The sequence below is a fragment of the Littorina saxatilis genome, linkage group LG4 (genome assembly GCF_037325665.1).
Source record: "Littorina saxatilis isolate snail1 linkage group LG4, US_GU_Lsax_2.0, whole genome shotgun sequence".
In the NCBI taxonomy this organism is placed as follows: Eukaryota; Metazoa; Mollusca; class Gastropoda; order Littorinimorpha; family Littorinidae; genus Littorina; species Littorina saxatilis.
The window spans coordinates 56,673,846-56,691,271 of record NC_090248.1 but is presented as its reverse complement, the minus strand read 5'-3'; the positions used below and the strand labels follow the sequence as shown (position 1 = coordinate 56,691,271).

The 17,426-nt window shown below is 41.1% G+C and overlaps 1 protein-coding gene across 1 annotated transcript; it reads left to right on the top strand.

The window, feature by feature from the left end:
• Window positions 1-204: 204 nt before the first annotated feature.
• LOC138965136 (probable serine carboxypeptidase CPVL) lies at window positions 205-15,205 on the top strand. The gene is made up of 12 exons (XM_070337260.1): window positions 205-456; window positions 1,481-1,590; window positions 2,616-2,727; window positions 2,950-3,008; window positions 4,061-4,140; window positions 4,967-5,033; window positions 6,451-6,579; window positions 6,944-7,075; window positions 8,267-8,332; window positions 9,799-9,978; window positions 10,993-11,220; window positions 14,849-15,205. The coding sequence occupies exons 1-12, from the start codon at window positions 345-347 to the stop codon at window positions 14,972-14,974; spliced, it is 1,401 nt and encodes a 466-aa protein (XP_070193361.1). The 5' UTR covers window positions 205-344; the 3' UTR covers window positions 14,975-15,205.
• Window positions 15,206-17,426: the final 2,221 nt, after the last annotated feature.

Sequence of the window (17,426 nt, the reverse complement as noted above, 5' to 3'; positions counted from 1 at the left end):
AATCGAGTGTCATTTCGGTGATCGTATATAATTGCACATGAAAACGGCGCAGCTAAGTCGGTCATAATGATAAGACTCTTTTGCGGCACTTGTTAACCCAGAACAGTATCAAGAGCAGAACATTACACCAACCCTTCTCCATTTCTGTGATAATCTTGTTTGCCTTTTTGTTTAACGTATTCATTGCACGAGAAGGTTGATAAAAGCAGAAACAGCTGCTATACTGGGAACATTTTCAGATTTCAAACACACGGAAAACGAACCCGTTTCAGTTAAATTCAGGACTGATTTAGGATAGTATCCTAAATGCCGAATATTGAATAGATCTTTGATCGGGAACTAAGATGGCGTTTTCCGTCCTTGTGACACATTTAACTTCGTTGGCGTGTTTGCTTCGACTGTCACCCTGTGGCCTCTCGCTGACGCCGTTGATTCGAAATGGACACATCCAAACAGGTACCGTCATTCTTCTTGCGATTGCACGAGTGTGTGGGGGAGAGAGAGAGAGAGAGAGAGAGAGAGAGAGAGAGAGAGAGAGAGAGAGTGAGAGAGAGAGTGAGAGAGAGAGATACAGACATAGAGACAGAGACAGAGACAGAGAGACAGAGACAGAGAAAAAAAGAGTGTGTGCATGTGTGTGTGTGTGTGTGTGTGTGTGTGTTTGTTTGTTTGTGTGTGTGAGTGTGTGTACAAGAATACTGTCTCAAATCGCCCCAAGAGCTATACAGTTCAGATTTGTAATTATGTGACCACACACCAGGAATACCTTAACATAAACGTTTGAAGACGGCTTTGTTTTGAGTAGGAGTCCCAGACTGTTATCCTCATTGTGACGCAATTTGCGCGACTCCTATCTTTCGTCCTACCTTTTGACCCTGAGCATTCCATGCGCTATTCCTAGAGCTACAGATTTGAAATTGAGCCGAGAGCTACAGAGTTCGTTTTGGGCATTGAATAGATGACAACACAAACGAGGAAGGTCTTAAAATTAGGGTTTCAGCGTTTTGTTTTTCAAATCTAAATGATGTGTTTGGTAGTCATATCAGACCGTAATATTTCCGGCGTACAATGCGTTTGTTTATTATGTTATACGAACCGGTTTAGCTAGCCCTGTATGGCACGGAATTTGCCTGCGTTAGCTAGACTGTATTTTTGCCTTCCTCAGTACAACGGTCTTAATCTGCTTTGTCGAATGAGTATATCTATGAAAACTAAATAAATATTTATGACGACCGGAAGCCCTGACTCCTGACAGGAGAGCTGGGCGATGCAAAACACTCGCTGATTAAACTTCATAGTATTTAGCATAGTTTCGGAGCAGTTTTGAACAAATCATTGCAGGTGTTTCTAAATTACAGTACAGCGAATGTCCCTTGAATCTTTAAAGGTCCAAATCGTCAGAAAAATTTCCAAAATGTCGCCTTCAGTATACTATCTTTAAGAAGAATGAAAACCTTTACACCCAGTCTTTCCATTTCAGCCCAACAACACAGTCTACTTGAAATACTCGGAGTGCAGAGTTACAAGGGTTATCTCACTGTGGATGAGCAATATGAGAGCAACATGTTCTTCTGGTTCTTCCCCGCTGAGGTGGGTGTATTTTGTCTTTGATGCTTTGTGCATTAGTGAATCCGGTTATCTCGTTCAACAGTTGCTCCAGCAGCTATCTCATTGCAGTGTGACAGCCACATGTTGTTCTGGTTATTTTAGGCTGAGGTAGTTGTATAAAGTCTGTGTTGCTTCATGTCTTCAATAGTTTATCTGACTCATTGCGGCATGAAGGCCACATTTTGCTGAGAAACGAGACACTGGCTGTGGTATTCGTTGTTGCTGGGGGATGTGTTATTCTCTTTTGCTCCATGCCTTAGATACCTAGTCCAGCTAGTCCAATTCAATGGATGTACTCCTATTAAGTCAGTGTCACATGGTCATGTTGCAAAGTCTGTGCCATTTGGCCACCAAGCAACTTTATCCTGTAGGACTGGTGATTAGTTCCTTTTGTCTATCATGAAACGTTCAATAAATATCAAATATCACACAGATCTTTGACAGTGAACCTACATGGATACATTTGTTAACATCATTTGACTTTCGATTCCATAGTGCTGGTGCGAAAACACGTAAAATGCCGTTTTGTTTATCATTCAACGTTCAATAAATACCAAAGATCAAATAGATCTTTGACCGTGGACCAAGATGAATAAGTTTCTAGAACTACAATGCATCATTTGACTTTCTATTCAATAGTGGTGCAAAAACACTGAAAGTGCCGTTGAACTTGGTCAACTTGTAGAACAAACCTGATGCCCCAGTATTGTGACTGAACGGAGGACCGGGCGTCCTTCTCGTCTCTCTCGTCTTGTCATGTCTTTTCTGGTCTGGTCTTTTCTGGTTTTGTCTGGTCTGGTCTGGTCTGGTCTGGTCTAATCGGGTCTGGTCTGGTCTGGTCGGGTCTGGTCTGGTCTGGTCTGGTCTTATCTTACTATTGTTTCAGAACACACCTGATGGCGCAGTGTTTCTGTGGCTGAACGGACGACCTGGCCATCCTTCTCGTCTCGTCTTGTCTTGTCTTGTCTCATCTTGTCTTGTTTTATTTGATCTTACTATTGTTTCAGAACAAACCCGATGCCCCACTGCTGCTGTGGCTGAACGGGGGACCGGCCCTTCCTTCGACGTATGGAGCGCTGTTGGAGAACGGACCTCTGGCGCTCAATGAGCAAGGGATGCGTACGTTATTTCCTCATTTTGAGTATTTACCGGGCTCATACAAGTCGGGTTGTGGTTATTCATATGGTTCTCATAGATAGGGTTCGAAGGGACAAAAGGCTTCATCTTCAATTTCGTTAGCTAATAGTTATGCTTGGGAAGTATTCAAGAAATGTTGTATTTAGTGGAACGATCCTATTCTATTTCTATTGATATAAGCTAAGGCAGTTTTTTTACTTTCAGTGGAGCGCCGAAGCGTGTCATGGACCGAGTCGTTCCATATGCTGTACATCGACAACCCGGTACGTGCCTTGTATTATTGGATGACTGACGGGCGCAGTGGCGTGGTGGTAAGACGTCGGCCTCCTAATCGGGAGGTCGTGAGTTCGAATCCCGGTCGCTGCCGCCTGGTGGGTTAAGAGTGGAGATTTTTCCGATTTCCCAGGTCAACTTATGTGCAGACCTGCTTGTGACTTAATCCCCCTTTGCGTGTACACGCAAGCACAAGACCCAGTGCGCAAGGAAAAGATCCTGTAACCCATGTCAGAGTTCGGTGGGTTATAGAAACACGAAATTACCCAGCATGCCTCCCCTGAAATTGGCGTATGCTGCCTAAATGACGGGGTAAAAACGGCCATACACGTAATAATCCACGCGTGCTAAAAACATGAGTGAACGTGGGAGTCTAAGCCTTTGAACGAAGAAGAAGATTGGATGATTTTCATTACCCTTTCGCTAAAACACTTCAAAACAATAGGAAACGAAAACGTGCTAAGAGAACTTTCTTTCATTAAACTGTTTTTTTGATGATTTTAAAATTTAAACAAATAATTGTAAACAAACTGTCACGTAAGCCACCTCCAATATAGGGACATGTTTTCAGTGCCGAACCGAATGTTGCGCTTTCATCGCAGGTACTATTGTAGTTTCGCTTAAGTTTGGGAGGAGCATGAATATAAATATTTTCTTTGAGATACAGGCTACATACATTACCAATTCTACTGTAACCTTCTTCCTCTTCTAAATTTCGCACGACTTTAATAAACCTTTTCGGGATTCCAGCTGCAGTTCTTATTTCATAACTGTTGCTATGACAACTGCAGTGCGACATCTTCGCGCTTGGCAACTTGAAACTGAGAGATTATCCCCGAGTACGCAGTACTTGGGTCCAGCAGACTTTAATTGTGTGTGTGTCTGTGTATGTATCTGTGTGTGTGTGTGTCTGTCTGTCTCGACTTAACAGCTTATTGCTGGGAAACTACTGGGCGCAGTTCGTTCAAAAGTTGATACACTAACTTGATAATAGGTCCGATTGATAATTTATTACTTCAACAATACATAAACATGGTTTCAGGTTGGCGTTGGATACAGTTCCACAAATAATCCCAACGGATATTCCAGAAATATGGATGACACCTCCAAAAATCTGTACAGGTACATTTTAAAACTGTAGAAGTTCATTTCGATGTGTATTACTATTTGATTTGGCATTGTGTACAGAATTATTTATTTGTGTATGTTTTTGTGTGATGTGCTTAGAACTATTTTAAGATTATCGCCTTGTAAGTATCCTCATTATTATAATTATTATTTTAACCTCCAAAAATCTGTACAGGTACATTTTAAAACTGTAGAAGTTCATTTCGATGTGTATTACTATTTGATTTGGCATTGTGTACAGAATTATGTATTTGTGTATGTTTTCGTGTGATGCGCTTAGAACTATTTTAAGATTATCGCCTTGTAAGTATCCTCATTATTATAATTATTGGTTTAACCTTTTTGATCTTGCTTACTTTTTTGTGAGCTAATAAATGTGATATAAGGCAACAGTTATCAACAATTAACATGTTATCTTAATTAGCCAGCAGGTATTGTTTTCAATTACTTTCATTTTCAATTCTGAATGTGTTTGTTTGCTAATGAATTATGCACAGGTACTTTTGATTGCGTAAAATTGTCTTAATGAAATGGTTGACAAACATTCAAATTAACTCCCTCTCGTGCAAAAAACAACAACAACAACAACAACAACAACAACAACAACAACAACAACAACAACAACAACAAAAACAACTAAGTGCACTTGGGAGCTACAGCCTACAAACGCAAAAGAAGATAATTAAAGTACGACCGTTCAGCGTTGGGGTGGTAGATATCCCCTCCTCTTAACGTCATTGGGGTTTGGTTTTGTAAAATGTACATGGAATATTTTGAAGTTGTTTCAGTGATTCACCGTGATGCTGTGGAAATGTTGCAGCGCCTTGGTGCAGTTTTTCCAGTTGTTCCCACAGTATGCGAAAAACGAGTTTTACGCTGGGGGACAGGTAAGCTGCGCTGACAAGAATAAGTAGAGGTTACATGCCGAGTCTCAGTGATTATCAGAAATAATGGTCGAAGTTAGCGGATCATGAAAAATGCGAGCTTTAGCGAGCTTTTTCATGACCGCGAACTGAGACCATTATTTTTTATAATCACTGAGACGAGGTGTGTAACCTCTTTATTCCTCCTTTCTTCAGTTATTCAAAGAAAAGAGGAGTTTTTTTGCGAAAGTTTGATCGAATCCTATTCTCTCAACCAGTCAACCTGCGCTGGCGATCGATTAATGCTCGGTTGTATAGTTCCGTGCAAATCATTCCATTCTGTTAACACTTCTTGTCAGTTTTCCTATTTTGGACTCAAATCAAGTACACAGATATGCTGTTATTCTGCTGTGGCGGCAAAGGCAGATATTTTGTGTTCTGTATATGTTTTGGTATCGCTGAGGATAATGTTTTTTCGTCAAATGGGACTAGCAGACGAACTTTTGCACCCGTGTTCCAACGTTAAAAACTGTATGAAGTTCAGTTTTCTGGGGAAAATAGTGTATGAAACCCCTTTATGTTGTTTAAATTGATGAGATGTGTGCATTTGGTTGCGTGTGATCTGTTTATTAAATGAAATATTGTTGAAAACTGACCGTCGGATTGCAGTCTGTTGTCGAAGGAACTGAGTGAAAAGAAGGGGAACTACTCTTGTCGCTAGACAAAGTATGAGTTACTTGCCTTGGGAAATTGCTTGTGATGAACGGCTTGGGCACGGCAGATGAGATTCAGAAAACAACCGAACTCATGGATTTTATATGGAGATTCATGTGTTCAGGCCTGTAGTTGTTAATTTAAATGCGGTATGTTTGTATTGTTTGCTCCAGAGATGTATACTTCGTACATTAGAGCGTTCGGAACTTTTCAGTCGCAAAAAGTAGTACCGAAACAGAACAACCTCTCAACCCATTGCACTATCGAGGATTCAGGCTGTTGCTGGGTCGTTATTTGTTTGGTTGCTGGGTCATTATCGAAAAATAACTACCCCTACAAGTTTACAGAGGTAAAGAAGCAGAGGGGGGAATAAGTACAGTTTACAGCTGGTAGGTGAGTCGCTTCAATATAAGACTCACCTTATAATGCTATCCACAAAAAATGTGTACTACAGGAGCTATCATAGACAAAACAAAGGGCGTAAATGTTGGAGAAACTGTGTATGTGTTTGTGTGTGTGTGTGTGTGTGTGTGTGTGTGTGTGTGTGTGTGTGTGTGTGTGTGTGTGTGTGTGTGTGTGTGTGTGTGTGTGTGTGTGTTTGTGTGCGTATGTGCTTGCGCCTTAATGTGTGCACATGGATGCGTGGATTTTGTTTTATGTATTTCTCGAAAAAGCAGCAGACATGTCTCTCCGGTTAAATATTAATTAAAGAACATTCTTGTTTCAGTCGTACGCATGCAAGTATGTAGCACCGCTGGGGCGTTACATCCACGACCGCAACAACGACCCTCAGAGGAAGGTGTCCATTAACTTCAAGGGTGTGTACATTGGAGGCGGCTACTGCGACCCCATCCATGTGCGTAACAGACCACCCTTTTCGTGTTTCTTTAACAGTTAAAAAAAACACCAAAATAATGATAATAAATAATGAAAAAAAAAATTAAAATCAAATTGAAAATGTAACGATGATAATAACACATAATGATAATAATAAGAAGAAGGTTATCGATGATGATGATTGGGATTGATGGAAATCATAATAGATATTTACTTCGATCAATGCAACCCGGCCATGCCTGGTTCCACCCAGGTTTTGTGGCTTCTTGCGTCTCAGCCCAGCACCCAACAAAGGCGAGAATGCCAATAGGAGATAACAATAAAATATCGTGACTTTGCAGTGGTCGATATAAGCACTTTCAGCCATGTTATTTTGCCCCCAGATGATGCCGGCGTTCTACGATTTCATGTTCAACACTGGCGTCATAACAGACTCACAACGCCGGAGGTCCCGTGAGGAATCGGAAAGGTTCATCAAGATGAGTTTGTCTGGTGAACATCAACCATCCATTTCGGTAAGGAAACTTGCCTTACAACAAAACAAAAAAACACACAAAAAAAGAAACAAAGGCAAAACAACTCAGGGTTAAAGCCACGGTGTGGGAGACGTTCCATGCGTAAAAAGCTGAGGCGGTAGTATAGTGATCCAGCTCTGAGGGGCCACTCTTTCGTTGTCGGTTAAGATCGATCGCAACTGCATGTATGTGTCTTAAGGCAGAGTTCCACTATACTTTTTGGTTTGCAACGTTCACAAATGCATTGGGTATTACCAAATGTAGGAAACTAGATGCTACAATAAATATATATCGCAATAATTGATCATTTATGTCAAAAAGTGGAGGTTTGTGCGCATGTTCGGGGTTATGCTCGATACAGACTAACACAGACCACCCAAACCCTACTGGGGAGCGGGGCCAATGCAAAATCAATGTTTTGGCGCCAAAACATTTTTCAGATTGCTTCTAGATATCTCTCAAAAGTAATTAACTCGTTAAATCGATGTGCCAGCTCTGAGCAATAGCAAAATGGGCGGAGCTTAGGTTTGTTCCAGCTCTGACGCAATTCGCAAAACGGACAATGTAAGGCCCTTATAGATGAAATATGTACTCCTGATGATAGAATAGCATATATTCAACACTTCCTATCAGTGGATGGCATCAAAGTGGTGAAATCTGCATATTATGCGGCAAAAACAAAATGTTCCAGTTCTGAGGTGTTTGATCGGCAAAATGTTCTAGCTCTGAGCAAATGTTGAAAATGCCATGGGGGCATGCTGGTTTTTTTCGTGTTTCATTCGACAGGGACCCTACATAAAAGGTATGACTTCCACGAGACGGTAGTACGCAACTTTATATTGGGTGGGGGATGAGTGTGAAGCATGAGCTTTCCTGCTTACTATTGGCTTTGTACTAGTACAGTAGTACAGTAACGACCACCCAAAATGACCGACCGAAAGTGATCGTCATAGACAGGTGGTCGCTATGGACAGGGAAATTGTAAACCAAAAAAAAAAACTAGTCGGGGATAGCCTACTTGGGGGTGGTCTTTGTGGGCAGGTTGTCGTTCGCGTTATCAAGAGATGGCAGCCAAGGCAGGTTTCACTGTACTAGGCAGGAGAGCACACCCCCCCCCCTGGCACTGCCCCCTCCTCCCCCCCCCCCCCCCCCAATGTAAAATGCATGTGATTTGTTCCTATATGTGTGCAGCAATCGATACGTGCTGTTTTGCGATTCGAGGGTGATATCGACTCCTACAACCTACTCAAAACGACCGTATGTATGCTTTCGAAATAATTTGTATTTCATTTGGCCTGGTAGAGCAATTGACATGATCAAATATACTTGTTATAAAAACATGACCTGGCTTTTTATCCCACTCAAATAGAAAACGTAATTCACGACAGCAGGTATAACTATCTATAACACCACTTTTTACATTTAGTCAAGTTTTGACTAAATGTTTTAACATAGAGGGGGAATCGAAACGAGGGTCGTGGTGTATGTGTGTGTGTGTGTGTGTGTGTGTGTGTGTGTGTGTGTGTGTGTGTGTGTGTGTGTATGTGCGTGCGTGCGTGTAGAGCGATTCAGACCAAACTACTGGACCGATCTTTATGAAATTGTACATGAGAGTTCCTGGGATTGATATCCCCTGACATTTTTCTTTTTTTCGATAAATACCTTTGATGACGTCATATCCGACTTTTTGTAAAAGTTGAGGCGGCACTGTCACGCCCTCATTTTTCAACCAAATTGGTTGAAATTTTGGTCAAGTAATGTTCGACGAAACCCGGACTTCGGTATTGCATTTCAGCTTGGTGGCTTAAAAATTAATTAATGAATTTGGTCATTAAAAATCTAAAAATTGTAAAAAAAAAATAAAAAAATTATAAAACGATCCAAATTTACGTTCATCTTATTCTCCATCAGTTTCTGATTCCAAAAACATATAAATATGTTATATTTAGATTAAAAACAAGCTCTGAAAATTAAAAATAAAAAATTTATTATCAAAATTACATTTTCGAAATCAATTTAAAAACACTTTCATCTTATTCCTTGTCCGTTCCTGATTCCAAAAACATATAGATATGATATGTTTGGATTGAAAACACGCTCAGAAAGTTAAAACGAAGAGAGGGGCGTGCTATCCTTCTCAGCGCAACTACTACCCCGCTCTTCTTGTCAATTTCACTGCCTTTGCCATGAGCGGTGGACTGACGATGCTACGAGTATACGGTCTTGCTGAAAAATTGCATTGCGTTCAGTTTCATTCTGTGAGTTCGACAGCTACTTGACTAAATGTTGTATTTTTGCCTTACGCGACTTGTTCTTCTTGAGGTATGTGATTTTTTTCAGCACAGCCCCAAACAGCTCTTTTGATTTTACATTAAGTCTTAGCGAGAAGATCTTTTTCTAGGCAAGATGACGCAGGAGTTGACACTCAGAGGGGCCAAAGAAGTACTCATTCAGAATCCACAAATAAAGTTACTTGCTTCCAACGACTGGGAGAGAAATGTAAGTTGAAGGCCTCACGGCAAAGCTATTAGGGGCATGTGAGAATGAGAAACCCCGGCTTTGTAAAAGAAAAAGGAAATGATTAAAAACATAAAAATACAGTGGGGGAGGGGGGGAAGGGGGGGGGGGGGGGGAGGGGGCTGCCGACGGCTAGCGGGCCGGAAAAAAAGGGAAAGAACAAAAACCTTCCAACGACTAATAAACAACAGTCTTTTATTTTGCAGAAAACAAGCAAAGATTTATATAAAATGCTTTTGAACTACCTTCAATCGGGGACAACGAAAATGCTCTTCGGGGCCATCGGCAGGAGCGTTGGAGATGAAAGAGTGGTCCGGGACCACCTTGCCGCCGACTTTCTGAGTGACACTGTCTCACACCATAACTTCTTGATTGACAACTACAAAGTAAGTGAGCTGCTTCTCTCTCTCTCTCTCTCTCTCTCTCTCTCTCTCTCTCTCTCTCTCTCTCTTTTTGTTTTTGTTTTTTGAGTGTGTGTTGTGTGTACATGTTGGGCGCAAAGTAAGAATCCAGGGCAGAGTTGGAATAATCGGGATTTCCCGAAACCTCATTTGATTTCCAACAAAGCGCCGCATTTCCGGAAACGAGCTGCCTCGTTCTAGAAATGGCAACCCTTCGACTGGTACAAAAAAGTATACCCTTTTCACAGGTCATGCACAATGTGTATGAAAAAGCAAGGTCTTATTCAGGGGAAGTCTTGAATTGAGGGGGGGGGGGGGGGGGGGGCGGGTTACACTGTGTAACAATTCTCTCAGTGACACTCAGCGCATGCAGCTAGCTAGTTGCTGCTGTCTCGATCTATTTTGAACACAATGATTTTTTTTCTCAGAGTAGAGTGTTAGTTTGTTACAACAGGCTGAAATCATCTTTAATTTGAATCAACATTTTGCAACAATCAATCACAATAATATAGCACACAGACTTGCACATCACGTTTCAAGAGCCTAGATTACCATGCAGTGACAAGAGCCCACTCAGTAAAGGGACGCAATGCTGTCTCTGCAGCCCAGAGAGACTGTGAGAGTTTAATAATATAATCAGTTAAGACTGAGTAAAAAAATTATTACAATCGATAGTTACCAGTGAAAAGTAATATCTGAACACTCTTGTTGTGTTTTTGTTGTTGTAAAATGTAAGATCTGAAAACGGTTAAAAATTGGTGCAGTAATAGATAAGTTGGTGCCCAGTGCAGTAATATTTGAGTTGGTGCCCAGTGCAGTAATATTTGAGTTGGTGCCCAGTGCAGTGATATTTGAGTTGGTGCCCAGTGCAGTAATATTTGAGTTGGTGCCTAGTGTAGTAATATTTGAGTTGGTGCCTGGTGCAGTAATATTTGAGTTGGTGTTTGGTGATTTATGGGCTGATCCCCAGTGCTAGCAGCTATCCGTTGTGTAACGCAGGTGCTGCACTACACGGGCAACCTTGACCCCGTCGTCAGCGTCCCTATGACGGAAGCCTTTCTGCTACGCTTGAACTGGCGACAGGATTTCGACTATATCAACGGCATATACAACGGGACATCGAGCTGTGCCTCCGACCAGTACTGTAGAGCCGACAGGAGCGAGTGGTTGGTCAACAACAAGCTGGCTGGCTGGTACACCACTACAAGGTCGCCGTCGCTCACCAGGGTGAGAGAAGCTTTGCATTGTGCATGACACTGGTCAGAATTCCACCAATCTTCACTCCCCCCCCCCCCCCCCCACCTCACCGTTCATCGGGAAAAGAGAAGATGCATTATTTTAAGTTGTTCTTGACACTGTTCAGAACTCTACCAGCCTCAGCACCCCCCCCCCCCCCCCCCCTCCCCCCCCCCCCACCTCACCGTTCACCAGGAAAGAGAAGATGCATCACTTTGCGTTGTTCTTGACACTGGTCAGAACTCTACCAGCCTCAGCCCACACCCCCCCCCCCCATTACCTCACCGTTCACCAGCGAAAGAGAAGATGCATCACTTCGCGTAGTTCTTGACACTGTTCAGAACTCTACAAGTCCCCCCCCCCACCCACCCCCAGTAATTATAAGCTTTTTCTCATTATGTCAAAAGTAGATGATATTGTTTGAAATAGCAAATTGTTATTTGTAGGTACATGTAATATTGTATACATGTAGAGCGCAGAGAGCATGGAATAACTTGTGATTTGTGCTGTACAGGTAATCAATATTATTAAAGGGACATGTATCGTTTCTATATGGGGAACGTTTTCTGGAGAGTGTATTTATGACCCTAAGAATTAAGGGGGGTGTAATCAATATTATTAAAGGGACATGTATCGTTTCTATATGGGGAACGTTTTCTGGAGAGTGTATTTATGACCCTAAGAATTAAGGGGGGTGTAATCAATATTATTAAAGGGACATGTATCGTATCTATATGGGGAAAGTTTTCTGGAGAGTGTATTTATGACCCTAAGAATTAAGGGGGGTGTAATCAACATTATTAAAGGGACGTGTATCGTATCTATATGGGGAAAGTTTTCTGGAGAGTGTATTTATGACCCTAAGAATTAAGGGGGGTGTAATCAATATTATTAAAGGGACATGTATCGTATCTATATGGGGAAAGTTTTCTGGAGAGTGTATTTATGACCCTAAGAATTAAGGGGGGTGTAATCAATATTATTAAAGGGACATGTATCGTATCTATATGGGGAACGTTTTCTGGAGAGTGTATTTATGACCCTAAGAATTAAGGGGGGTGTAATCAATATTATTAAAGGGACATGTATCGTATCTATATGGGGAACGTTTTCTGGAGAGTGTATTTATGACCCTAAGAATTAAGGGGGGTGTAATCAATATTATTAAAGGGACATGTATCGTATCTATATGGGGAACGTTTTCTGGAGAGTGTATTTATGACCCTAAGAATTAAGGGGGGTGTAATCAGTATTATTAAAGGGACATGTATCGTATCTATATGGGGAACGTTTTCTGGAGAGTGTATTTATGACCCTAAGAATTAAGGGGGGTGTAATCAATATTATTAAAGGTACATGTATCGTATCTATATGGGGAACGTTTTCTGGAGAGTGTATTTATGACCCTAAGAATTAAGGGGGGTGTAATCAATATTATTAAAGGTACATGTATCGTATCTATATGGGGAACGTTTTCTGGAGAGTGTATTTATGACCCTAAGAATTAAGGGGGGTGTAATCAATATTATTAAAGGGACATGTATCGTATCTATATGGGGAACGTTTTCTGGAGAGTGTATTTATGACCCTAAGAATTAAGGGGGGTGTAATCAGTATTATTAAAGGGACATGTATCGTATCTATATGGGGAACGTTTTCTGGAGAGTGTATTTATGACCCTAAGAATTAAGGGGGGTGTAATCAATATTATTAAAGGGACATGTATCGTATCTATATGGGGAACGTTTTCTGGAGAGTGTATTTATGACCCTAAGAATTAAGGGGGGTGTAATCAATATTATTAAAGGGACATGTATCGTATCTATATGGGGAACGTTTTCTGGAGAGTGTATTTATGACCCTAAGAATTAAGTAGGGTGTAATCAATATTATTAAAGGGACATGTATCGTATCTATATGGGGAACGTTTTCTGGAGAGTGTATTTATGACCCTAAGAATTAAGGGGGGTGTAATCAACATTATTAAAGGGACATGTATCGTATCTATATGGGGAACGTTTTCTGGAGAGTGTATTTATGACCCTAAGAATTAAGGGGGGTGTAATCAATATTATTAAAGGTACATGTATCGTATCTATATGGGGAAAGTTTTCTGGAGAGTGTATTTATGACCCTAAGAATTAAGGGGGGTGTAATCAATATTATTAAAGGTACATGTATCGTATCTATATGGGGAAAGTTTTCTGGAGAGTGTATTTATGACCCTAAGAATTAAGGGGGGTGTAATCAATATTATTAAAGGTACATGTATCGTATCTATATGGGGAAAGTTTTCTGGAGAGTGTATTTATGACCCTAAGAATTAAGGGGGGTGTAATCAATATTATTAAAGGGACATGTATCGTATCTATATGGGGAACGTTTTCTGGAGAGTGTATTTATGACCCTAAGAATTAAGGGGGGTGTAATCAATATTATTAAAGGTACATGTATCGTATCTATATGGGGAAAGTTTTCTGGAGAGTGTATTTATGACCCTAAGAATTAAGGGGGGTGTAATCAATATTATTAAAGGTACATGTATGGTATCTATATGGGGAAAGTTTTCTGGAGAGTGTATTTATGACCCTAAGAGTTAAGGGGGGTGTAATCAATATTATTAAAGGGACATGTATCGTATCTATATGGGGAACGTTTTCTGGAGAGTGTATTTATGACCCTAAGAATTAAGGGGGGTGTAATCAATATTATTAAAGGTACATGTATGGTATCTATATGGGGAAAGTTTTCTGGAGAGTGTATTTATGACCCTAAGAATTAAGGGGGGGTGTAATCAATATTATTAAAGGGACATGTATCGTATCTATATGGGGAACGTTTTCTGGAGAGTGTATTTATGACCCTAAGAATTAAGGGGGGTGTAATCAATATTATTAAAGGGACATGTATCGTATCTATATGGGGAAAGTTTTCTGGAGAGTGTATTTATGACCCTAAGAATTAAGTAGGGTGTCCACTGTGCCGTGGACACACCTGCAATGATTTGTTCGAAATTCTCCGTAACTATTTAAATTGATTACATGAATTTTAGTCAAGACACAGGTTTATGCTTTCAACTCTTTGGTGTCAGAGTACCGGTTCTATTCGTCGTCATATCTTATTCAGTGCTGGTGGCTGTCCGTCCATTTACGCAGACGAAAACCGTTGGATTCCGGAATTGACATCTCTAATTTCACTGGCGCGTGCACGTTTCCTGCTGTACGAGGCGAAAATGTAGGACACAGCGTAAACTAAGTCATACTCTATTGGAGAATAACTATATCTACCCGGCGACTCGAAAGACCACCCGATACAGCATTATACATTTAGATGATTGAACGTTACAAAGTTCATGTTGTGTCGTCGTAAGTGTTGTGTTCTAAAGGTTCTTATGTTATTGTTTACATGCATTCAATGTAAAACTAGTGTGATTTATTACATTGTTAATTTGTAAAGCGCGAGGAGGAGGGGGAGGAGGAGTAGTAGTAGTAGTAGTCACTGACGTGCGTTGTCATCGTGTCAAAACCCCACACCGAACTGTGTATCTCTTGGGGTCATTTGAGACAGTTTGTTGGCCAAGTCAAGAGTGGACCTTACGGGTATTCTGTGTTTGTTCCAGGTGATTGTCCGCAACGCCGGACACAACGTGCCAACCGACCAGCCAGAGCGTGCACTGGCCATGATGAAGAGATTCGTCGCTGGTCAGTTTGAGTTCAACAGTCACGTGGAAGGTGGCGTCCACTAACTTGATATGTTGCCTATGAATGTCGAACGCAGAAGAAGAAGAAGAAGCTTCCAAGAAAACTTGTCTCTTATGCTTTCATTAATGGTCGGTTTATTGGTAACCTTGATGACTGAGGAGATTCGTCGCTTCTCAGTTTCAGGCCAATAAGGAATATGCGTTGTAATATAGTCAGTTTGTTGGCGAGACACGCTCATGTTGAATCTTCGAATAAAACCCTCGTTCTAAACTGGATAGTATCTCCTTTGTCTTTTGTACTGTTATCAATGGTCGCGGTTGGTCGTTCACTTAGATGACTGAGGAGATTCGTTGCTGCTCAGTTTGAGACCAACACATTAGGGAATCGTGTGTTGTATTATCAGGGCTCCCCATAGCGCGCGTCCCTGTGTCCTATAACGGCGCACAAGAAACCGAAAACACGAACTAGAAATGACAAATGTATCGAGGGGGTCCCGGGACGCACTAAACTTTTCAAGAGCGGGTCCTTTACAAGAGCGGGTCCTGGGACGGACTCGATTTCCTTTATTGTGCGTACCGTAAGATACCATTTTCAGACTGCAATCGTCAGCTATTGCGAACCTGAGGTACATAACGTTTTTTTTATACTGTATACGTCTCTTGCAAGCACCACTCTAACAGGGTGACCCCCAAAAATGCAACCCTGTTGACCGAATCACTTTAAGTTTGGATGACATACATTTCAGCCTATGCATGGCCCTTCCACAAAGTGGCGATATTGTACTTTAAATGTTCTAACTTTTGTGCAAATTTCAACAGCAAAAATTGCCAAATTCGGCGATAGCCTCAACAGAACGAGATTTGACATTGAGCGGTAACAATTCTTACCTGATTTAAACCCTGCAGATTTTTTTTTACCTTTTGGATTATCAGGATGTCTGAGTATTCACAAACACCCCATTCACCCACTAGATCATCGGTGACCTGCAGAGAGAAGTTACAGCTGGGTTCAGGGCAATCCCGAGACAGGAAAGCTATTGGAGGTGTAATTTGGAACACATTTTGGAGAAAAGGTAAATGTCGGACCATTTTACCTACAGACTCGAAATTGTGTAAAATAGTCGTGGACGAACTGAAGTTCATGCACAACTATGAAAAATATTTGCTTAACTCAAATGACTGGAAAAATAAACCCCTTCGTTGTAAAGTTACACTTGCGCAATGTTGCGCAAAATTAATCAATGACAAAAACGTATTCATCCATGGGAAATGCCCTGATCATACATGTAATTGCTGTATTCAAGTTACTGATTGTCTAATGTTGATTAAGGCATACTATGTCATTCGAATTTATAATCCAAAGGTAACAATTTGGATGGCTTAAATCGGGTTAGTTTGGCTACCGCTCAATTTCAAACCTCGTACTGTTGAGTCGATCCCCAAATCTGGCAACGTTTTTTGAAATTGCACAAAATTCAGACCCTTTGTAATATAAAACTGTCACTTTGTGGAAGGGTCATGCATTGGCTGAGTTTATGTCCCCAAAATATGAAGTTATTTGGCTAACACTAACAGATGTAGAAATGATAAGCATTTTTGAGGGTTGCATTTTGTGTGTGTCGCCCTGTATTTGAACATTAACATCGTGTAGGCCTATTTGGATTTTGAAATCTTATTCTGACATAATCTTTACTGAGAAAGAAAGATAACATGAAAATAAAAAGGACAGGAAGTCAATTGGAAAGTGTGTGTGTGTGTGTGTGTGTGTGTGTGTTCCATTCATCAAGATGTTGTTGGATTGTCGTGTCAACCTAGAATATTTCAATGAAAAAGACACTTTACAGACCCTCGGGACTCTCTCAAATTGAAAGTGGGGGTCCCGGGAAGCACTAGGAGGGGTGTCCGTGGGTAGCCCTGGTGTGTGTGTGTGTGTGTGTGTGTGTGTGTGTGTGTGTGTGTGTAAATATGTGTGTGTGTGTCAGAAGAAAGGAGAAAGCCACAAAAACAGCGAAAGGATATTCTTACCTAATCACACACACACTCACACACGTACGCACGCACCGGCAAACACCCTGGCATTACTTTTAATAATGAAAAAGTCAGTGTGATTATTGTTGGTGATGGTGTTGTTGTCGTTGTTGCCATATTTCATTTACACTGAAGGAAAGAAAAGACCATGCACTGATGCAGATTAAACTGAAGAGGCAGATCGATACATGTACAACAAAAAATATCAGAAAGCAAGAAGCAAACATCTTAAGGTAGCACCACTTGTCTTACCTTGTTTTGCTGCGATGATCCAAGCGCGCAGTGGAAAATAAAAACAGTGGTAAGTCTCGTGCGTTTCGATTCATTCAAAGATGCAAAGATTTTCGTTGTTGATACAAAGGGACTTGACGCTCACTTTCTGCACGCTGAGAACGCCACTTCCTGCAGTGACGCTGAGAACGTTCAAAAATACCATCAAAATATTAATTCTGCCCTACAGCGTTTGTGG